Raw genomic sequence first — 23,925 nt, forward strand, 5'->3', positions numbered from 1 at the left:
CCCAAGTGGTTTGATCACCCGCTAAGAATTAATTTTGTTTTGTTTATACAATGGTGACATTCCCCAAGAAAACACTACTAAACACTACTAAAACGACGGCTGCAGTAGCTGTCTTCGCTGTGTGTAAATTCTTTATGAATTACTCCCGTAGCGCATCCTTCTTTTTTCTTCTCCCACTCAGTCCCTCTAAAACATTCCTAAATCCAAGGAGTGTCGAGTGGAATTTTTAGTTCTGGTTCAGAGTTAGTTTGCTCCAGCCAGTGAACTGTTGCATAATATATTTTGTTGAAAAAGAAAGTTCCCAATAATCTTTTGGAAGAAGCATTTACTGTGTACAATTGTGCTGCAAACTTATTAAATCTTACTAAAGCCTTAGGCTCCTTTCATATGACATTTGGATGGGCTGCTTTCTTGTACGGAATCCTGTGTGATCTCGCTGCAGGGTTCAGGGGAAACATTCCTTATGGAAGAATAAGGGAATGTTTCTCTTGTGCAAAGTTCAGGTCTTCTTTTTGATCACAAAAGACAAAAAAAGAGAACAGATCTCTGAAACACGATGTTAAAGGGGCCTAACACCACTCGTTTTTGACGATAGTAATAACCACTTAGTGGTGGACTAAGTGTACCATAGGTCCAGGGCTGTTTGCAAAACTTGGCACCCCAACTCCCACCTCAATATAATGATAGAAGTGCTAATATGGCCTTTACAGTATGGAATCCATAAAGGTAAAATTAAAGGGACTCTGTCACCTCTTACTCAGCCTCCTCAACTAAACTAAAGTCATCTGTAAGTAGGATAAAAGATGATAATTCTAAATCTGTAATTTGTAGCTTTCTACTCCTATTATATTTCACTATTTTAAGCCTACAAACTGGCCATGTTGATGCATAAAGAGGACTATTTAGCTCCAGAATATAATGGAGAGGACTACTTAGACTCCTTTATTTGTGACTTATAGCAAAGGAATGGAAGAACATAGAAAGATAAACATCGCAGATATAGAATCAGCTTTCTATACTGATGTATAATCTACAGATAACATAAGTTAAACATGTGTTTTGCAGGTGAGAGTCCCTTTAAACTTTTATGAACAGTGACTATTGGGCAGCATTGTAAACAATGTTCATTTTTCTAAATTAAATAAAATTATTTAGGGGTTTTTCTTTTTTAATTTTAACTTTTTTTTAATTATGAAGAGGGGAGTCATTAACCCCTTAACGACATCGGGCGTAAACTTACGCCCTGGCGCCATGGTACTTAGCGCATCAGGGCGTAAATTTACGCCCGATGTTTCCCCGATCGCTGCGTGTTCACACACAGCGGTCGGGGAAGATGGCCTGCTATAAATCATAGCAGGCCATCATAGCTTCTCGGCACGGGGGGTGGTTAACACCCCCCGTGCTTACGATCGCTGCTATAGGCTGATCAATTCAGATCAGCCAATAGCGGCGATCGGAACCTTTCCGGGTCATCGGTGACCCGATGACCCGGAAAAAAATGGCGGTCGGTGCTGTCCGAGGACGGCACCGACCGCCATTACTGTAAAAAGTAATGTTGATCGCCGTGCCACCGGCCCGATCGCCGTGAACGGCCGGCCGGCCGTTCACGGCGATCGGGCCGGTGGCACGGCGATCAGAGTCCCACAAAATAGTAAATACCTGCCCTGGACCCCTCAGCTAGGTAGCCGAGGGGTCCAGAGCAGGTATTTGTACATTACTCACCTGTCCCGGGCTCCTGATCGGCGTCTTCCGGGTTCGCGGCGTCCTCCGTCATTCCGTTCGGTCTTCGGGTCTTTCCGGCGGTCCTCGTCGTCTTCTTTCAGCTATTTTCGGCTCCAGCCTCGTCATTTTCCGGATTTTGCGCTCTGCTGCCCCCTAGCGGCTGATATGTGTAATACACTTATCAGCAGCTACAGGGATATTCAGAATATAAAAAAAAATTATTTTTTTTTCCCAAATTTTTTTTTTTCTATTTTCCGCACCCTATCGCCGCTGAGTGTTGATCAGCATCGCACGAAAGTGCGCTGCTAATCAGCAACTCCTCCTTTTTGGCGTAGGGTGTTTTTTTTCTATATTCTACTGCCACGGTCTGCTTATAAGTGCCGCACATTGCGGCATTTATCAGCAACTCCTTTGTTGGCGTAGGTTTTTTTTTTATACTTACTGTAAAAAAACACGTAAAAAACACTACATTACACCACACTACATTGAATAAAGTTTGACACTACACCACTACATACCCCATATACTAGTCCCCGTATAAAGATGGCCCCCAGGGTGTTTTCGGCGTCAGAGGGATACGTTATTATTGCCTCCGACACCAAAACAGCCAGTGAGGATGAATGGGGGGATCCTTCTTTCCTCCATTCATCCTCATCATCCAGTGACGTGTCTGGGAGTAGCGTAGCGTACGCTGCCCCCCAGACACGTCTTTTCCGCCAGTACCGTCCCAATAAGAGATCACGGTATGGTGTGAAATTCTACACACTCTGTGACAGTACCTCAGGGTACACTTACAGATTTAGGGTACGTGCACACTGCGGAATGGCGAAGGATAACCCTTTGTGCATTCCGCAGCTGGCACCCACCGGCGGACTGATGCGGGCGCATGTCTCTACCCGTGTCATAGACTCCATGTTATGCACGGGCGGAATCCGTCGTCCATCCAAAGAATGAACACGTTGGACGGAGAGCGGAATCCGCCCGTGCATAGAATGGAGTCTATGACACGTGTGGAGACGTGCGCCTGCATCAGTCCGCCGGTGGGTGCCAGCTGTGGAATGCACGAAGGGTTATCTGTCGCGATTCCGCAGTGTGCACGTACCCTTAGAGTGTATGAAGGAAGGGACACCCGAATGCAGCCCCCAGATGCCCCTTCCCCCCATCCTCGGAACAAGTGGGAAGATCGTCCGGGAACTGATCTTCCCACTGCTGGATAAAGGTTACCACCTGTACGGGGATAACCTTTATACCAGCGCCCCCTCTTCCAGTCCCTCGCTGCCCTGTAGCTTGCGGCACGATCCGAAAATATCAGAAGTAGTAATAGCGCCCTAATATTTAGCAGCCATGGAGCGGACCCAGCGCTTCTGGATATGAAGGACCCCGTATCGCACCAGGACAACATTTTCCAGGTGACGTCCCCCACACTGGAGAAAGGGAGACCCCAGAAAAAGTGCAGAGTGTGGGGTAACAGGGGGATCAGGAAGGACACCATTTCCAGTGTGACACCTGTCCTGATCCCCCCGGCCTCTGCATACTGGATCGCTCCAAGGTGCACCACACGTCACTGGGGTTCTACATTATCTAAATTCTGTCCCTTATTCCTATTTCAGGGGTCACGTTGATCCGGGGATTATTCTGATCGCCATTATGGAGTCAGGAAGGAATTTTTCCCCTGTGATGAGGCTACTGTCGTCTGCCTCACGAGGGGTTTTTGCCTTCCTCTGGATCAACACAGATTGAATTTGATGGACACCTGTCATTTCCAACCTTATAAACTAATAATTGGCCTAATACCCCCAAATAAATTAGAATTGTCCCTTTTCCCCAGCTAAATAGGTATGGCCGCCATTCCCATTAGAGGAAGCCATGATGCAATTACAAAGCCTCTGTGCGGCCAGGACAGTAGAAACCCCCCACAAGTGACCCCATTCTGGAAACTACACCCCATAAGGAATCTAAGAAGGGGGGCAGCGGGGATATGGCCCCCTGGTGACGGCCACATTTGGGACGTGAAAATGAAAAAAATTGTATTTTTTATTTTCTCGGCACATGTTCTACGTAAGTGCCCGTCACCAGTGGGGTCCATATGCTCACTGCACCCCTTGTTAGATTCCTTATGGGGTGTAGTTTCCAGAATAGGGTCACTTGTCGGGGGTTTCTACTGTCCTGGCAGCACAGGAGCTTTGTAATTGCGACATGGCCTCCATCCTCCATTCCAGCCTCTAAATGGCGCTCTGTCCCTTTGGTGACTTGCCCTGTGCCCATATGGCACATTATGCCCACATGTGGGGTATTTTCGTACTCAGGGGACACTACCCTACACGTTTTGTGTTCATTTTCTTTTTTAACCCCTTGTGGAAATGGAAAAAAATCAAGGCTAGACCAACATTTAGTGTAATTTTTGTAAAAGTTTTACTCTAAATTATTAATCTTGTCATGTTTTTTCATTTTCACAAGGGGTTAAAAGATAAAAAAAAACATTTAATGTGTAGAGCAATTTCCCCTGAGTACGGAAATACCCCACATGTGGACATAAAGCGCCATGCGGGTGCAGGGTAAGCCTCCGAAGGGACGGAGCGCCATTTGGTTTTTGAAGGCTGGATTTGGATGGAATGGATTTCGAGGGGCCATGTTGCATTCAAAAGGCCCCTGTGTTGCCAAGACAGTTGAAACCCCCCACAAGTGACCCCATTATGGAAACTGCACCCCTCAAGGAATGTAACAAGGGGTGTAGTGAGCATATGGACCCCACTGGTGACGGACACAAATGTGGAACAATGTGGCGTGAAAATGAAATATTACATTTTTTACACTATAATGTTGGTTTAGCCTTGAATTTATCATTTTCACAAGGGGTTAAAAGAGAAAAAAACACACAATATATGTAGAGCAATTTCCCCCGAGTCCGTAAATACCCCACATGTAGACATAAAGCGCCATGTGGGTGCAAGGCAAGCCTCCGAAGGGAAGGAGCGCCATTTGGATTTTGGAGGTTGGATTTGGCTAGAATGGATGATGAACGCCATGTCGCATTTACAGAGCCCTCGTGCTGCCAGGACAGTGGAAACCCCCCACAAGTGACCCCATTCTGGAAACTGCACCCCTCAAGGAATCTAACAAGGGGTGCAGTGAGGATATGAACCCCTTGATGACGGGCACATTTGTGCCATGAAAGTGAAAAAATGAAATTTTTCCCTTTCACGTCACATTGTTCCACATTTGTGCCCGTCACCAGTGGGGTCCATATGCTCACTGCACCCCTTGTTAGATTCCTTGAGGGGTGTAGTTTCCAGAATGGAATCACTTGTGGGGGGTTTCCAGTGTCTTGGCAGCACGAGGGCTCTGTAAATGCGACATGGCCCTTGAAATCCTTTTCAGTGAAATTCAGCTTCCAAAAGCCAATTGGCGCTCCTTCCCTTTGGAGGCTCGTCCTGCGCCCCCTTGGCACTTTATCGCCACATGTGGGGTATTTCTGTACTCGGGAGAAACTGCGCTACACATTTTTTGTCTTTTTTTGCCTCTTATCCCTTTAAGAAAATGAAAAATTGAAGGCTAGAACAACGTTTTAGTGTAAAAAATAATTTTTTCTTTTTTCACGCCATATTGTTCGGAAAATCTGTGAAGCACCTGTGGGGTCCAGATGCTCACCGCACCCCTTGTTACATTCCTTGAGGGGTGTAGTTTTCTAAATGGTGTCCCTTTAGGGGTGTTTTTTAGGTTTTGACACCCCAGAGCCTCTGCCAACCTGAAGTGGTACAGTCAAAAATGACCAAATATAACGGAGGCGTTGAAATTCACTAGGCGCTCCCTTATATCTGAGGCTTGTGGTTGCGTCAAATAGCGCAATAGGGTCACATATGGGGTATTTCTATAAACTGCAGAAACGGGCCAATAATTATTGGGGTGCATTTCTCTGGTAATAGGTTTATAATTATGAAAAATATTGGATTACAATAAAATCTCTGCACAGAAAATTAAAATTTTCAAATTCCTTACACACTTCGCTTTTATTTCTGTGACTCCCCTAAAGGGTTAAAACACTTTCTGGATGTGCTTTTGCAGAGTTTGGGGGGGTGCAGTTTCTGAAATGGGGTGCTTTGTGGGGCTTTCTAACATACAGGCCCCTCAAATACACTTTAAACCTGAACAGGTCCCTAAAAATATCTGATTTTGAAATTTTACTGAAAATTTAGAAATTTGCTGCTAATGTTTTAAGCTTCCTATCGTCTAAAAAAAATGAAAGATAGTTTAATAAATGCCGCCAACATAAAGTAGACATGTTGCTAATGCTATTTAATATATAATTTATGTGGTATAACCACTTTCTGTATACGCAAAAAAGTTTCAAAGTTGGAAAAATGCATTTTTTCACATTTTTTCACATTATTTGGTTTTTTTTTCATAAAGATTTGTTATGAGTATCGACTCCAATTTACCAGAAATGTAAAGTACAATATGTCACGAGAAAACAATCTCAGAATCAGCCGGATAGGTAAAAGCATCCCGAAGGTATTAATGACTAAAGTGACACTGGTCATATTCATAAAATTTGTCTCTGTCATTAAGGCCATTTCAGGCTCTGTCCTTAAGGGGTTAAAATGGTAATATAATGCAAGTTAATATTTACAAATAATGTGACCACCCATTCAAATTAAAATCTCTTCATCCCTCAACCAGATCCTTAATGGTCTGGTTTCTTTTCAGAACATATAAATCTTTTTGCCTTTTACGAAAGATTTCTGTGGAGAGAAGCAAAACTGAGCAAACATATCCCTAAATATAGATACTGGACCCTAAGTCCCAGCAGAACAGGGAGACCATTCAGCACAAAAAGTATATGTCCATTTTGGGCAACCACAAAAACTTTGAGCCCAGGGGTAACCTTGGGCTCTTGACAATGACCGGAAATGGACCTATTAGAATAAGCCACTGTTCCTGCCCCTATGCCATATACTTCTATTTATTTATTTTTTTAGACTTGGCTTTTTTGCTTATTGGCCAAGGATGAGATAGCCTCATGATAAATCCATTATTATGGATTACTATTAATGTAGGCTTTTCTCTGTCCACAAGGACATTACACATTCTAGAGTGGGCTTAGATGAGGCTGTAGATATTGTGTATCTTATCCTGTCAAAGGAATTTGCCTAGACCAAGGCCATGCCAAGACCCCATCTCTTTCAGGATTCAGGCCGGTTCTTAAACTCTGCACTGCAGGGTTTCTGGATCAGCAGCAGAATAATATTACAGAGGGGTCTAGGGAGGGTTGGTCTAACAAGGCAATGGGTGTAAACCCATTGTGCTATGGGCAATGCTTAGTAGCAGAATCTAAGTACCCTCTAGGTTTTTACCTTTAATTCCATTCCAGGACACATAATATGGGCTTCTTTTGCCTAGAGCAGGGGTGGGGAACCTTTTCCATGTCAAGGGCCGGTCGGGCATTAATAAAATCATTCGAGGGCCGCATACTGTGCGCGGCAGTTAGTAGCGTGGGTTTGCAGCACCCTGGGCAAGGCAAAGTATTGTTCCCCTAGTGCCCCTGCTATTGTAGTTAACCCCCAGTGATGCCCCTGCTATTGTAGTTAACCCCCAGTGATGCCCCTTGTAGTCTAGTTAACCCCCAAGTCATGTCCCTGGTAGCCTAGTTAACCCCCCCCAGTGATGCCTCTGGTAGCCTAGTTAACCCCCATCAGGCATGTCCCTTGTAGCCTAGTTATCACCCCCATCAGTCTTGTCCCTGGTAGCCTAGTTATCACCCCCATCAGGCATGTCTCTGGTAGCCTAGTTATCACCCCCATCAGGCATGTCTCTGGTAGCCTAGTTATCACCCCCATCAGGCATGTCCCTGGTAGCCTAGTTATTCCCCCCCATCAGGCATTTCCCTGGTAGCCTAGTTATTCCCCCCCCATCAGGCATTTCCCTGGTAGCCTAGTTATCACCCCCATCAGGCATGTCTCTGGTAGTCTAGTTATCACCCCCATCAGGCATGTCCCTGGCAGCCTAGTTATCACCCCCATCAGGCATGTCCCTTGTAGCCTAGTTATCACCCCCATCAGGCATGTCTCTGGTGGCCTAGTTATAACCCCTATCAGGCATGTTCCTGGTAGCCTAGTTATCACCCCCATCAGGCATGTCTCTGGTAGCCTAGTTATCACCCCCATCAGTCTTGTCTCTGGTAGCCTAGTTATCACCCCCATCAGTCTTGTCTCTGGTAGCCTAGTTATCACCCCCATCAGGCATGTCTCTGGTAGCCTAGTTATCACCCCCATCAGTCTTGTCTCTGGTAGCCTAGTTATCACCCCCATCAGGCATGTCTCTGGTAGCCTAGTTATCACCCCCATCAGTCTTGTCTCTGGTAGCCTAGTTATCACCCCCATCAGGCATGTCTCTGGTAGCCTAGTTATCACCCCCATCAGGCATGTCCCTTGTAGCCTAGTTATCACCCCATCAGGCATTTCCCTGGTAGCCTAGTTATCACCCCCATCAGTCTTGTCTCTGGTAGCCTAGTTATCACCCCCATCAGTCTTGTCCCTGGTAGCCTAGTTATCACCCCATCAGGCATTTCCCTGGTAGCCTAGTTATCACCCCCATCAGTCTTGTCTCTGGTAGCCTAGTTATCACCCCCATCAGGCATGTCTCTGGTAGCCTAGTTATCACCCCCATCAGGCATGTCCCTTGTAGCCTAGTTATCACCCCATCAGGCATTTCCCTGGTAGCCTAGTTATCACCCCCATCAGGCATTTCCCTGGTAGCCTAGTTATCACCATCAGGCATGTCTCTGGTAGTCTAGTTATCACCCCCATCAGGCATGTCCCTGGTAGCCTAGTTATCACCCCCATCAGTCTTGTCCCTGGCAGCCTAGTTATCACCCCCATCAGGCATGTCCCTGGCAGCCTAGTTATCACCCCCATCAGTCTTGTCCCTGGCAGCCTAGTTAACTCCTAAATAAAAAAAAAAATAAACATCCCTCTCACCTTTCCTCCGTTCCCACGCTGTCCAGGTCCTCTTCTGTCCCAGGTCCTCTGTGCCGGTCTTCTCCTGCAGGCGGCGCGCGATGAAATGACGTCATCGCGCGCGGCCCGCAGGAGACTGAAGACACGCGCCGCTCTAGTGGGGAAGAAGCCGGCATAGACAGCGGAGGATGCTGTGTATGCCGGCTCCTTCCTCCTCCAGAGCGGCGCGCATCACAGGGGAGCTGCGGGCCGCGGGCCGCATCGGGAGGTCTCACGGGCCGGATGCGGCCCGCGGGCCGGAGGTTCCCCACCCCTGGCCTAGAGGAAACAGGTTGCTTCCTGAGTCTGTTCCTGACGTGGGCAGTGCCTGACCAAGCAGATTGGGTGGCATTCGTGCATGGCACCAGGGGAGCAGGCAACACAGCATAGTAAGCAGTCTATGCCAAGCACTAAAGAGTTGGTGCAGTATGATGCACAGGGTTCAGGCAGAGGCATTAGGGTTGAATCAGGTGGTATAGATTCTGTGTAAGCAATCTGGGTCAGGTACAGTACAAGTATTGGTATGGTACTCAGGGGTCAGGCAGAAATGAAGCCAGACAAGCACAGTTTGCACACAGATACCAGGACAACGTTCAGCACACCTTTACAATGGACACTATGGAATCACTATGATGCCACGGAGTGGGTGGAGACGGTTTAAAAAGGTGTTGTTTGGCTGGGATTTGAAGAGGGTAGAATTAAAGATGCATAACTGGTCCTTTAAATCACTGGCAGAGTTTTGCAAAGGCTTAGGGCAGACCAGAGAGTGAAGGTAAATGTGGAAGTAATCAGACAGCAGGCATGGAGCAAGAGCTTGCAACGTGGCTAAGGAGCTGGATGCTAGTGAGAGCCAAACACCAATGTAAAGTGGTCTTGAAGGTAAAGGCCAGAGCATTCATAGGGGGACTCAAAGACATGACAGAAAGATCCCCAGGGAATTGTGGTAGGTGAGAATTAGTTGTTTAATATTTTTCATGCAATCCCAGCCATTTATTAAAAAAATATGAATGCCTGGAGTATCCTATAACCTTATGACTGTGTAAAGGCATGCGAATAGGTGAGTATGTGTTTTTTACCACCAGCAACATGTTAAGTTTAAGTCTCCAGATAACCCTAAACTCTTAATAAAAATTAAACTCTAAATACAAACTGGTGTTGAGAGGTGGACATTCACTTTAAGTCCAAAAATAGGTTTAACATTTCTTTCCATTTGTTTACTTAGATCCATAATGGTAGCAGTATTCATAACCAACTTGTTAATAGTTACCCAGGACTAAAATACTGGATTCAGAAGTTTTTGGGTTTTTTTAGACTGAATAGGGAATAGTAGTAACACATATGGGGTTAGAGTCATGTTTAGAAAGTCAGTCTTGAGGAGTCTGGGTGAGCTGTCAGTTACTTGCAGTATAAACACCAAGGTGAGTTGTTTGAGTGTGAAAGTTGCACCTTCCTGGAATGTAGAAGTGTAAAAGTACAAGGTATGCCTTGTAAGACTATGTTACAGGTGAAGAGGTCAGATTTTATTCAACAAAGAATATGCAACTGGGACTTGAGGTGTTACAGACGTTCGGATCCTTAGGAAAAACACTGCACTGCTAAATTACAATTCCCTCTGGTCAGACATTTCTTATTAAACTATGTAGACATTTAAGAGCTTTGTGTGTGGAATCTTAAAATGTGAAATATATGGATAAAGTTGGAAAGCTATAGATTTGGGGGGAAAAACTCACATTAAAATTACATAAATAATTGGAAAACAAATTAAACTTATGGCCTGTGACCTCTATAGTTATGTACTAAAAAATGCACAACTACATAAAGGGAATCTCTTATCACTTTCAGGCTATGTTCACACAACATATTTTCTGAATTAATCACGGCCGTTGTTGCAATTTGCAACCATGGCCGTGATCTCTAACGGCATGTCACTGACATGTCAGTTTTGTGCGGCTGCTATTCATTGAATAGTGGCCACACAAGCCTGACAGGTCACACAATGGAGAGTGTGGCTCAATGGTGAATTGGGATGTGGACGCACATGGATGCGCCCGCATCCTAATTCAATAGAAATTAAGTTTATCCCGGACGGTACTGCAGTACCGGCTGGGATAAACTTCACTGACACCGGCCGTTCTGTGACACGGCCGGGTCACAAAACGACCAGTGTTTTATGTAATGTGAACCCGGCCTCTTGCTGCTTAAACCACAAGCCATTAGGGTGGTCCCCAACAGCTCCACCAGCCTTGATTGAGAGATTGCTTCCTGTTTGGGTAAAGAGAAGGATCTATCAATCAAGGCTAATCGTGCAGGAAAAAGCCACCAGAACCACCCCAGTGGCTCATAGTTCAGGCAGCATGAAAGTGATAAAGGGTTCCCTTTAAATCCTAGGCAATTCGGCAATGTTCGTGTGAACCCAAAAGCTACTAGTACTGTGCAGTCCTAGTAGCTTTTGGGTTCACACGAATATTGCCGAGCCCTAACTTTCGGCAACTTCGCTCAACACTACCCATAACACACATAATGGATTTCCTATGTTAGAGTAAAAGATTGATCCCATTAGGATGGAAAAAAGATGTTTATGCTGATACCATTGTAACATAAAGAATGCGACGCTGACAACAAGTTAAATTCAAAGTCACAAGCTCATTCATTTCCTACTGATACAAGATTAGAGCAGATGATATTTTATTAACTCCTTTGTCTATAAATTATTCTTGTGTCAAAATAGTGTATGAAGAGTCATCTGGAAGACATACAATACATGTGTATCATGATAATACAGCATCAGTAAGAAAGATGTATTCAAATGAAATACTGATGACTACTGGGAAGGCAGATGTCCCTAAAGGAGTACTTTAAATTTATACAGGTATTATTTTGGGATCTTTTCCCCTCATTAATATCTCTCTAGCTAACCAGTACCTCTCTGTGCAGTGAACAAGGGGTGCTAGATGGAACTTGCAAGGACAGGCATTTGTTATGGGGCTCGAAGTGTTATATGCCCTCCCGTTAGTGTAGGTGCAGGTGTAGTGAAGAGGAAACACAGAATCCAGGATAACTTAAACAAGTTGGAACTTTAACCAAAGTGTCTTTTAAAGGGGCCATACACAATAACAACAGTCTTTTTGTTAGCAAGGTGCAAAGGGATAGTTTGAGAGTTGGTGATATACCTTTTGAATACTTTGGATAAAGTGACTGTATCCACCAACCCACCCCAGCAAATCGCTAATACCATCCGTTTGATGAGAATAAATCCTTACTGGTCATGTCTTGCCTGTTGAATGGTTAGAGCATTCCTACCCACCCTCCTCTTCATTAGGAACGCCCCCAGGCAGGATTTATCCTATTCATCATTTGTCTAAACAGTGCTCCTGTGCTGTAGCAACGCAGGTGCAGTTTAGACAATCGTGGGGAGGAAGGAAGGAGAGGTGTCACAGACCTGGGGCACAGCCACTCTAGGTCCCACCAGGGTGACACAGCACTGTAGATTAAAAGATCGTTTTTTGCTCTAACCAAGGCACCAGATGCATTTTAAAAGACACGACCAGTAAGGATCTACTCTCATTAAATGGATGGTACCAGCAGTTTGCTGGGGTGGGTTGGTGGATACAGAGTCGTTTTAAGACTTACTGCTTTTAGCAGGTATACTGGAAATACTTGAAAAAGTTAAATCACTACAGGTAGACTGACTATGGCTTGGAAGCTTTAAATAGAGTCTCTTGTTACTAGATATAGACTAGAAATCCCTGTTTTAGCAAGTTCTTGTGAGATAAGACTTGACTTACAGGACAGTGGACTACCATAAGAGGGACCTATACAGACACTAGCTACTAGCTGAAGGGGCTCTAACTACTATGTGGCAATATACTTGTGTGAAATACCAGTATCCATGGCTATGTAGATCTGCTTATTGCTGGTGGAGGGCACTGAGTGACAGGATCCAAAAACACGGTTCCCATTGAAGGGTGAGCTAGTTACCTGTTAGGTCCTAGCAAGGTGCAGAAGAATCAGTCAGCTTTAGTTTCTCTTCCCAAACTGCTGTTTTTTGTAGCTCTTTAAGAATTTGAAGGGCTTTCCTTTTAAAAAGAGAAGAAGATAGCCCCCCAGCATGGATCGGCCTTGGTCCCGATCGATAGTAGCCTTACCAGAAGTTTACTAGCCCACCATGGCTAGGGTGTACAGCCATCGAGTGAAATAGCCACTGACAGATTCAGAACCAGGATCTGGATGCACCCTCTTTCTCAGTGTCACTCCCCACTCTTGGGTCCTGACCAGACAGCCAGGGCCTAAAAAGTCCTTCAGCGTGGAACACTCTCTCTTGCTTCTTACTCTGACTACAGACTAACCAGAAATAACTAGACTGAACTGCTCCACCATTATATAAGATTTTAGGACAAACTTTCTGTTGGTTAAGAGACCTGAAGAGACCTGAGGAGACTCTAAAAACAAGCTTGTGATAGGTTACTAGGCCTGTAAGGTATACTTGACAGGCATTGGTTAGCTTTTAAACTTATTTTCAAAATTGGTCACACTATAACCGATATCATACTGTTCAATGTGGTCTACAGTTTTTGGCTATGTTCACACTACGAAAAAGTACAGCAACAACGCCCGTACTTTGTATGAAGTGGAACACTGCCTATTCTTCTATGCGATCTTAGTATATGCTCCGGCTGGGATCCCATGCAGCGCTGCAAAGAACTGACATGTAAGTTTTCTGCGGCCGCAATTCAGTGAATTGCGGTCGCAGAAAGACCTGTCAGTTCACTCAATGAAGCAAGCGGCCCTGGCCGCTTGCTTCATTGTGTGCTATGAGAGTTCTGATGCGGGCGCCCACATTAGAACACTGCTGCCCGGATGATCTTTGCAGAGACCGGCCAGGTCACGGAGCGACCGGTCTCTTGCGTAGTGCGAACATAGCCTCATATTGTATTAATTAATTGTGTAAAGAAGGAAACTGTATGACCTTTCTTTATCATGTGCAGAAGAATTTATTACAAAAAGAAAAATGTGGTAAACATATAAATATACAGACATATAAATAATTTATAAAATATTATTTATATGTCTGTATATTTTCTATTTTTACCACATCCTCCTTTTTGTAATAAATTTTTCTGCACATGATGAAGAAAGGTCATACAACAAACTTAGACACTTAGCTGTGCCTTGTAATAACAGAAAATATAGTGAGACACCTAGTGGTGGGAGTGCAGAATACACCTTTAGTCCAGAATAAACCCAAGTACATACTTTTCAGGGGGCGACCTACATAAAGAAAACAGAACAGTAGTGGCACATTGGTTCTAGGACATTGCATCCGTACCTTTAAAAACTCTCTGCAGAAGGGTCTCTTACTTTTACATGGTTTGGTTAGTATGAATTTTTTTTTTTTTTTCTTGAAGGAGACTCAATTTATATATTGTGACAATGTTGAAAGCTGGACAACACTAAAGGGACTATTCAGTGAATAGTTTTTTCTTCTTTTTTTATAACTATGCCCGGGCAGCTGCTAAATAGAAAATAACCTATACTTACTCTTACTCTCCTTATTCCCCCCCCCCCCCCCCCCCCCCCACACACACACACACACACACTGCTGCACAGCACTTTCTGGTTTAAGTACGACGTAGGGGTATGCCTGCTCGCCCACTGATTGGTGGTCATTGTATTCCCTACATTGACTTGAGCTGTGTGTCCTTCCTAATTGCATAGAACTTAAACAACTTGGGCAAAACAATAGTGAATGTATGTGGACAGATGTATTCTAGCGGAAACATCTGAAATTGTTAGATTCTGTTTATATATGTAGCATGGAAAGGATCTCAATAGGTATCATTAACACAAATGTAGCTGCTTTCTTACAGAAATAGTGTCACATCTGTCCACAGGTTGTGTCTGGTACTGCAGCTCAGCTTCATTGTATTTAATTAGGTTCATACCCCACACAACCTCTAGATGACTGTGAGGCAACTGTCGATGTACTATGGAAGATGTGGCAGAATTGCACCAGAAACCTTATGTCCTTCTCCACATTATTTATGTGTTTATCTATATCTTTTGTTAACACTTTCTGTTAGGTCATAAAAAAGGAGTGTGGTTTCAGTAAAAAGGGGTGAGAGGGGTGTTGCTTTAAATAAAAGAGACAGGACTTTATGTTTGCAGATCTACCAGATGAATCGAGCAGTCAGATGTACTGTGATAAGTCTGACAGATCTGCCTAATGCTGCGTTTACACGGAGCGATAATTCGCCCAATCGAACAATTAACGATTTCAAAGTAAAAATGTGTTTTTTATAATGATCAGCGTTTATACGGAACAATATATCATTTGGAAAATTCGTTATTGCGATTGTGAATTTTTAGCGAATGACCAACAACGATTTGAGAACATGTTGAAAGATCAAAATGAACGATTTCTCGCTCGCTGTGTTTACACGAGCCGATTATCGCTCAAATGCGAAAATTCAAACGATAATCGTTCCGTGTAAACGCACCATGAGTTTGCAGCATATAAGAATTTTAAGCTTTAGTAAATCTGGATAATGGTTTTTCTAATTTTACTTTAACAATCTAGTTAACTCTACTTTAACAATCTAGCACATCTTATTGATGTCTTTCCTCTATTTCAGATATACCTGGCAAGTTCAAGATAAAAGGGATGCAAATAATGTTGCATATACATCAGGAAAATTAAGTCTTCATACTGACTACCCTGCTCTTCAGTATCCTCCAGGGGTAAGAACTTTATTATTTTAGAAATATATTATGGAAGTCTGAATGCAGAATGTTCTGAGGGATCTGTGTCAGGGTATGGTGGCAGACTAACTATCCCTTAGTAAAATAAGGATGATAAGTGTATTGTAGAACACCTAAGACTCTCCAAGGAACAGTAATGTTAAGGAATAGATGGTGTCAGTCGTGCTAAGTGTCTAAGGGGAACCAAAGAGGTCCTCCTAATATACATGGTGACATGTGGATATATAACTCATTACCTTACAATGGATAATCTGAGATATCCTAAACTGAGATATCATACTTGACAACAATGCCAATTTTGACAGGAAAATTCCCAAACTGTACAACTAAAGAATAAGGGCATATGCAATGCTCCGAAAGTACACATTTTGGGAATTCCTGTGGTCCCAATTTAAGTGACTGCTGGGAAGGTTTCAGAAACCCTTAAAGGAAAACTTCTTCTAGGACCCATTTTTTAAAAAATTAATTAAAAGAAATTAACATTAACAAATAACAGATAAGTATCCTGGTTTTTCTAAACATGACAAGCCCTTTAAACTGCTGAAATGAAGTTAAGTTACTGTCAGCAGCAAGCCTCTCAGCTTTATTCTTAGACCCTTCCATGTTCCATGTTCCAACCATAAATCAGAGTTCTCAGGACATCGGTGGGGAATGTTTGAATGGAGATTTGTTAAAATTTCAAGTTCTTGAAAACTCATTTGCTTTAAAGTGTCACTGTCGTGAATTTTTTTTTTGCAGAAATCAATAGTCCAGGCGATTTTAAGAAACTTTGTAATTGGGTTTATTATCCGAAAAATGCATTTTTATCATGAAAAAGCAGTTTGAAGCTCTCCCCCCTGTCTTCATTGTTCTCCTATGGAGAGAGCTAAAGAAAAGACCAAAACAGGACAACAAAGAGTTAATCTACAAATCCCTCACGGGATATCTCCTGTGACAGTCACCAGTGACCTGTCTGAGCTCAGATTACAGCTGTCACCCAGCTCGGTGCCTGTAATCCTCTGTTATCTGCTTTCTGCTGCCAGCTAACTCCCTCCTTCCTCCTCCCCCCTCCCCTCTCCCTAGAGCAGACAGGGGACGTCTCCTGCAACAAGTCACAATTTTCAGATTTTTCAGAGTGGATGAAAAAGAGGAAGGAGGGGGGGACGTGGGAAAAGGCTTTTTACATGCAGATAATGGCAGATTTGGCTAATAAACCCAATTACAAAGTTTCTTAAAATCGCCTGGACTATTGATTTCTGCAAAAAAAAAAAATACGACAGTGACTCTTTAAGTCTCGTAACACACATTCTCTTAATTGTGAATATTGTAAAAATTCAAAGAAAAAACATAGGTAGAGAGCTGAGTACATGAGAACAGATGTGTGTGAGGTCACACACGTGTCCATGCCAAGGATTACATACACCCATAGGATTACAGAATTTTGTCCACTCTTAGACTCTCACTCTGTATAGATTTTTTTGGACTGTAAATCTGTATATGACGTCACCCATGTATGTGTTGTATCTATGATTTATGTTATTTCAATTAACTTTGCAGACATCATTGCGTACAAACAATAGCGCTCCTGTGGTTATATAGAGACTGGTATAAACATGCAGGGCCATCAAGCTAGCACCTGTAGTTCATTATACTGCGAGTGTTCACAACAACTGGAATAGATCCAGAAAATCATCTTTAATAAGCTATTATTTCCTTGTACAAGTTATTAGTACAATGCTGCAATGGCCCATGTGTGCATGTTTTGTCTAAAGGATAACATGTATGTGAGTACAAAGGAAATGTGCTTAAAATGTGTATGTTGGAAACCATTGCTCACTTGGCCTGGAAGCATTTAGGGCAGCACTCTACAATATGTTTGGGTTATATGGAAAGGATTTTGCAAAGTGAACTACAAGTTAACTGATATCTATTAAATGGGTTGTTTGAGTTCTTTAATAGGCTATGTTCCCACTAGGTACTAATTATGGCCATTCTTCAGGGAACAGATGGAATTAATGATCATGTTTGTGCTCATCTGTAGGTAGTGGGAAGATAGCCATAAAATGTACAGTCTGCTAGGGTGGTAAAATAACAAAATATGCCATACTCACATGTTTTATCCCTCCGGAGTTCAGCGCCACTTCTCCAGTCCTTCACACCACCTCTGTTTATTCCCCTGCACCGAACACACTGTAGCCAATCCCTGGCCTCAGTGGTCTCATGCCAAGGATCTCTGAGGCCATTGATTGGCTGCTGGGCACACCAGGATTGTCATCAGGATGGCAGTGAAAGAACATCATGCAGGGAGGTAAACAAAGATCGAAGCAGCATTAAAAAAAAACCTTCCCATGCTCTCTGTCACAAGCACTTTCCAAGAGTAAAAGTGTCAACCTGCTGCTTAACCACTAGAAAAAGATAGTACTACTAGGGTCAAGAACACTTTGCCACACCAGTGCCCTTGTTTCTACCTAGGCTCTTGCTCAAGTACCCCAAAAACTTAAAAGTTAACAGCGCAGAACTAAAAATGGTGATTTTTATTTTGGACATATTTTGGCCTGTAAAATACCGAAAAACGTGCAAGAACTAATGGCCATTTTCCCATAGAGATCATTAGAATGTCAGGAGAAATACGGCCCTTTTGGCCTAGAGTTTGCTTCGTATATATCTCCAGAGCATAGCATACCTTTACCCCATGTATAATCAGCAGTTCCTGCATCACTTGAAACCAAACTTTAAAGGGGTTATCCAGTGCTAAAAAAACATGGCCACTTTCTTTCGGAGACAACACAACTCTTGTCCTCAGTTCAGGTGTGGTTTGCAATTAAGCTCTATTCACTTCAATGGAACTGAGCAGAAAAACCCCTCCCAAGCTGTAGACAAGAGTGGGGCTGTTTCTGGAAGAAATTGGCCATGTTTTTGTAGCGCTAGATAACCCCTTTAACTGAAAAGCAATCCCCCAGGGGTCCCTTATGCACAAAGGGCCAATCTATGCAGGAAATCTAATTGGGGCAAATTATTCCTGGGTACTGTGTTATGCATGCAGCAAGGCTACAGGAGACATAGTTGGTTATGCATTTACTATTTAATACCCTTGGTGGACAAAGGGTGGCATAGTCCAAATAAAGACTCTTTGGATTAACATCCACTTGAATCTGGCAGGAATTGACTTATAATTCCTGAAATACTCTACAAAATAATAGATGATTTAATTATGTTCACCTAACATGCTCCTTCTAATGGGTAGGCTGCCCTGTATCAAGCGCAGTATGCAGCAGCGATTGATCAAAGCAGGGTGCCGGGAACTGCAAGGCTTAGACACTAGTGTAACTTTATTAAAACAATGTACTGCTTTGGTATTGCCCCTATTGAGCGTGATTCCAATACTATTTTTTGAGAATTAAAAATGGATGTGAGGACAGAATTCTCAAGTTGGAGCAGTTTAAATAGGTCTTTGATGCTTTAAGCAATCCTGCCATATGTTAGTCTAGATGAAGACATTCTCTGGAACCCTTACAGAGCTGTTGTTGCTTAAATATTTTTACAACAGTGCCATAATGAAATAGTTTCCCTATAGTGGACAATATACATTTTTGGCAATAAGATGGAAAAATGCAAAAAAAATAAATAAATAAATAAATAAATAATAATGATATGCTACATAATAATATGCATCTGCTTATGTGTATAACACTTCCATTTATTGTGCAATTTTGATCCATCAGGTACAATTTCTTCACTGTTTAAAACAAGCAGAAACTGGAGGTGAGAGTGAAGTGGTAGACGGGTTCCATGTGTGCAACAAACTGAGAGAACAGAAACCAGAAGCGTTTAACATCCTCACATCCACACAGATCGACTTCACAGACACCGGGGTCGATTATTGTGATTTCTCCCTCCAGTCCAAACAACGGATTATAGAGTAAGCCCTTCTAAATGTAGTCAGACTAGTGGATTTATGAGATTAGCTACAGGGAATTATATAGAAGGAAATGACTGCCTCCTTGTGGCATAAAGTGATGCAGAGGACTGTATACTGCACAGGAATTTGTTCGATACCAATATGCAGAAATACTAGGCAGCCTAGTTACATTTAGGTCAATATATATATATATATATATATATATATATATATTCTCTTTTCCAAAATTACATTTAAATTTGTCAAATAAGTAGAAAATTCTTGTGATCCCAATGTATGCATACTTACTCTGAATAGGGGAGGTATATTAGTGCACCGCTCACATGGTGCAGATAGATAGATAGATAGATAGATAGATAGATAGATAGATAGATAGATAGTAGAAATGAGCAAGTAGTGAACTGTTCGAAAGTTCATAATTTGATTTGAGTAGACCATGATGCTCTACTATTCGATCAAATATCGAATCCCATCGAATCTATTGGGAAAAATGCTTGTGAATGGTGATCTCCAAGTTAGTTTTGCAATTTAGGTTTGCAAGTCCACCATGACACCTCAGAAAATGATACAAACACCTCTGGAATGCAACTGGGACAGCAGGGGAAGCATGCCTCGGGGCATCTAACACGCCAAAATCACAGTGTTACGCCACTATCAGAGCCTCTCAACAATACACTTCAAACACTCTCAGTATACAGCCTTATACCCAATATATATTATTTTTTAGAAATGCCTTTAGACAACAGGCATTATAATGGGTAATATTACGCACAGAGCGCAAAACAGTAGTACCAAATTTTGAATTTTTTTGGCACTCTCTCAGTATACAGCTGTATACCCTATATCTGAGTTTTTCACTAAGTAACTACCCTGCAGCCTATTCCTCACAGTGCACTCCAGCTGCCTGCCTATCTGAACACACTGATGTGCTGCTAGCCGGTTTAATAGCTGTATATATATGTGATCAATCTTTGCTATCTATAATTTTATCCCTAAAAAGGGCTTTTGGGGGTCTCTCCTGCCTAAAATCACCTAACACCTAACTGTCTGTACTATACACTGTCTCCCTCTCTATCTCCAAGTAGCATCTGAATACGAATCTGAAAACCACTATTCGTGTACTTTGAAGGTCACATGGTTTAGCCAGCCAATGAATGTAGATGCTTTTTTTTTAACTTCCTGTGTGCTCCCAGTGCTTGTCACACCCTCCCAGCACAGTCACATATATTGGCCTATGGCCTGAACATGTACAATTTACTAAGGCCAGCCATTCATACGCCAGTCCTAATCAAAAGTATATTGGAGTAAAATGCTCACAACTCACAACTATGCTAAGAGAAAAAAACGTCTGATATATTGTGTAGAAAATGTAATAAATGCCAGAAAATTGCCATAAATGGTTTTGACAGTTACTAGAAGGCCTTAACCTAGCCTGTACAGCTTCTTATGACAGGGTGCAAATAGTATGGTAGGGGTATCACATGCATAATCCTATGTGAGCTTGGCTGTCTCGTGCCATCTGTAATGCTGTTCTGATGGCCAGAATTAGAGAAACCTAAATGGTTGACTCTCTCTTTGTCCAACCAAAAAGGCCTGACATTTTGACCAGAGGAAGAGTGAGAGAAAACTTCTAAATGTGTTGTCCAGCACACTTATTTATTTTACTTGGTGGCCATGATTGTTCGTTCAATATTGCACGGATCCATAATCTCCCACCACAAGAATCAACCTTTTTCATCCTCACACATATATATCATATTTCTTTCAGTGCATAATCCTCTTCCTTTTCTTCTTAGCTTGGCTTACACTAAAGGGGACCTAAGTCATATGGAAAATGTAATGGAAGATTACTTCATCTTTAAAAGCTTTAAAAAACTGGAGAACGTTAAATATACTATACAATAAGAGTTAAAGGAATTATAAGAAAACTAGGTTACAACAAGGGCAGAATTTTGGGGCAAATATCAAGCAATATTCTGTATAGCATAATGAACATGTCTAGTAGGAACAAATGAGGCATGCCTGGAACCACAGCTGATCACTGTGTTACTGAAGACTTAAAGGGCGTTGTTAATGGTGCGTTTACACAGACAGATTTATCTGACAGATTTTGGAAGCCAAAGCCAGGAATGGATTTAAAAAGAGAAGACATCTCAGTCTTTCCTTTATGATCTGTTCTCTGTTTATAGTCTGTTCCTGGTTTTGGCTTCAAAAATCTGTCAGATAAGTCTGTCTGTGTAAACGCACCATAATTCTAGCTAATTAAATGTATATGTGAAGCTGGGTACTATAAATCTGAGACAGGACCGTGACTGGACTATGAGGAACCTCAGGGCTCAGATTGTATCAATGTTACAGTATTACATTAGTCTCATGCTAGTGTTCACTAAACCGCATTTGTTGTGTATAGGAAGGACTGTTCGTAAGTATTACTTTTAATCAAAGTCTATTCTGTGTGTGTGCAGTGTCTTGAGAAATCATTATTAAATCAAGTAGATAAGTTTTACATAGTGGGAACAAAAGTTGTGTTGTTAATCTACATTGGAAAAGTAGTTGTCCGGCAGGCTAAAAAAAAAAAAAAAAAACGGGAACACACTTCCCTCGGTGGGGTATTGTGACAGGTGAGTAAAGCCTGTTTTGGGTTTTTTTTAGCTCAGCCTGACCACTTTAGAAAATATTATAAATCGGTACACCCCTTTTAGGGTAACCTGATAGGCCAATATGTGTAATCGGGTCATAAACAGGTGACGTATTCTGGTGATTCTTGTAACACCTCTTTGTGCCAATATCTGAAAGCAGAGTGTTTTGTAGTTCTTACATCTCTATGGCACTGTGTGTAGGAATAATAATAATACTAATAATAATAATAATAATAATTGTAGGAGGATCCTGCTTTTCTGGCAGGGTAGACTTTGGAAACCCCCATTTAACCCTTTAAGGACCTAACTTTCGTTTTTGCGTTTTCGTTTTTTCCTCCTTGTGCTTAAAAGGCCATAGCACTTGCATTTTTACACATACAGACCCACATGAGCCCTTTTTTTTGCGTCACTAATTATACTTCGCAATGAAAGGCTGAATTTTTCCATAAAATATGCTGCAAAACCAGAAAAAAATTATATACGCAGTGAAATTGAAAAAAAAAACGCAATTATTTTTCTTTGGGGGGGCTTCATTTTTACGCCATGTGTCCTATGGAAAAACTTACTTGTTATATATGTTCCTAAAGTCGCTACGATTAAAACGATATATAACATGTATAACTTATATTGTATCTGATGGCCTGTAAAAAATTAAAACCATTGTTAACAAATATATGTTCCTTAAAATCGCTCCATTCCCAGGCTTATAGCGCTTTTATCCTTTGGCCTATGGGGCTGAGTGAGGTGTCATTTTTTGCGCCATGATGTTTACTTTCTATCGGTACCTTGATTGCGCATATACAACTTTTTGATCACTTTTTATTACAATTTTTCTGGATTTGATGCGACCGAAAATGCGCAATTTTGCACTTTGGGATTTTTTTGCGCTTACGCCATTTACCGTGCGAGATCAGTAATGTGATTCATTAATAGTTCGGGCGATTACGCATGCGGCGATACCAAACATGTTTGTTTATTTATTTATTTATTTATATTTGTCAAATGGGAAAAGGGGGGTGATTCAGACTTTTATTAGGGGAGGGGGTTATTTATTAATAAAAACACTTTTTTTTACTTTCAGTTACAGTAATATGAAGCCCCCTGGGGGACTTCTATATACACAGAACTGATCTCCCATTGAGATCAATCCTGTGTATATAATAGAGCAATGATCCATCAGATCATGGCTCTATTATAATGGTCTGCTGCAGACCATCTAAATAGATTGCCGAGCCGGGAACAGCGTCGGAGCGACGCTGAGCCCCGGCCGGCTCAGTGCAACGGATCTCCCCGCCGCGATCGCATCGCGGGGGGGAGATCCCCCACTAGACACCAGGGAGAGGGGCCACATTCACTGTTCAAATGCAGCTGTCAGGCGATCGGCCGCGGCGGCTAATACACGCGGTCCCTGGCTGCACATAGCAACCGGGGACCACGCGCTGCAGGTTAAGCTTTACAAAAACTTGGCAGATTTAGTTTTCTTTCATTGTCATAGGCCAAGTAGAGAGAATACAGGTAGGACAAAAGTACAACACATGACATAACACACGTATTATATTGAAAGATTGTAATATAAGAAATGGAAATTGTAAGGAATGGTGACATGTAACAGGCTTGGTTACATGGCTTTCAACTAAACACCAATAAGTGTGAGTCACATTACACCAACAAATTATCTGACAGATTTTTTTTTTATTTTTTTTTTTAAGCTAAAGCCATGAACAGACTATAAAAGACTTTAAGAGAACACAGAACAGAAAATAAAAATAACACTGAGATATCTGCTCTTTTCAAATCTTTTAATCCAAGATCTGTCCTGGGGTCCGTTCAGCAGGTGATGCAGCTATTGTCATAAAAAAAACAACTTAAAACTGGCAGCCTCATGCCCTTTGGCCGTGGCTTATTTTATGTATGC

The 23,925-nt window shown here is 42.3% G+C and overlaps 1 protein-coding gene and 1 pseudogene across 1 annotated transcript in view; both read left to right on the forward strand.

Moving 5' to 3' along the window:
* Positions 1–23,925, forward strand: part of BBOX1 (gamma-butyrobetaine hydroxylase 1) — a 97,094-nt gene that overhangs the window by 59,515 nt on the left and 13,654 nt on the right. The window contains exons 5-6 of the mRNA XM_069965770.1: positions 15,347–15,452; positions 19,175–19,371. Coding sequence (XP_069821871.1) covers positions 15,347–15,452; positions 19,175–19,371 — 303 coding nt within the window. The remainder of the gene's footprint in view (positions 1–15,346; positions 15,453–19,174; positions 19,372–23,925) is intronic.
* On the forward strand, positions 6,407–6,527 carry LOC138790400 (U5 spliceosomal RNA; annotated as a pseudogene).

This window comes from Dendropsophus ebraccatus, chromosome 4, assembly GCF_027789765.1.
Source record: "Dendropsophus ebraccatus isolate aDenEbr1 chromosome 4, aDenEbr1.pat, whole genome shotgun sequence".
In the NCBI taxonomy this organism is placed as follows: Eukaryota; Metazoa; Chordata; class Amphibia; order Anura; family Hylidae; genus Dendropsophus; species Dendropsophus ebraccatus.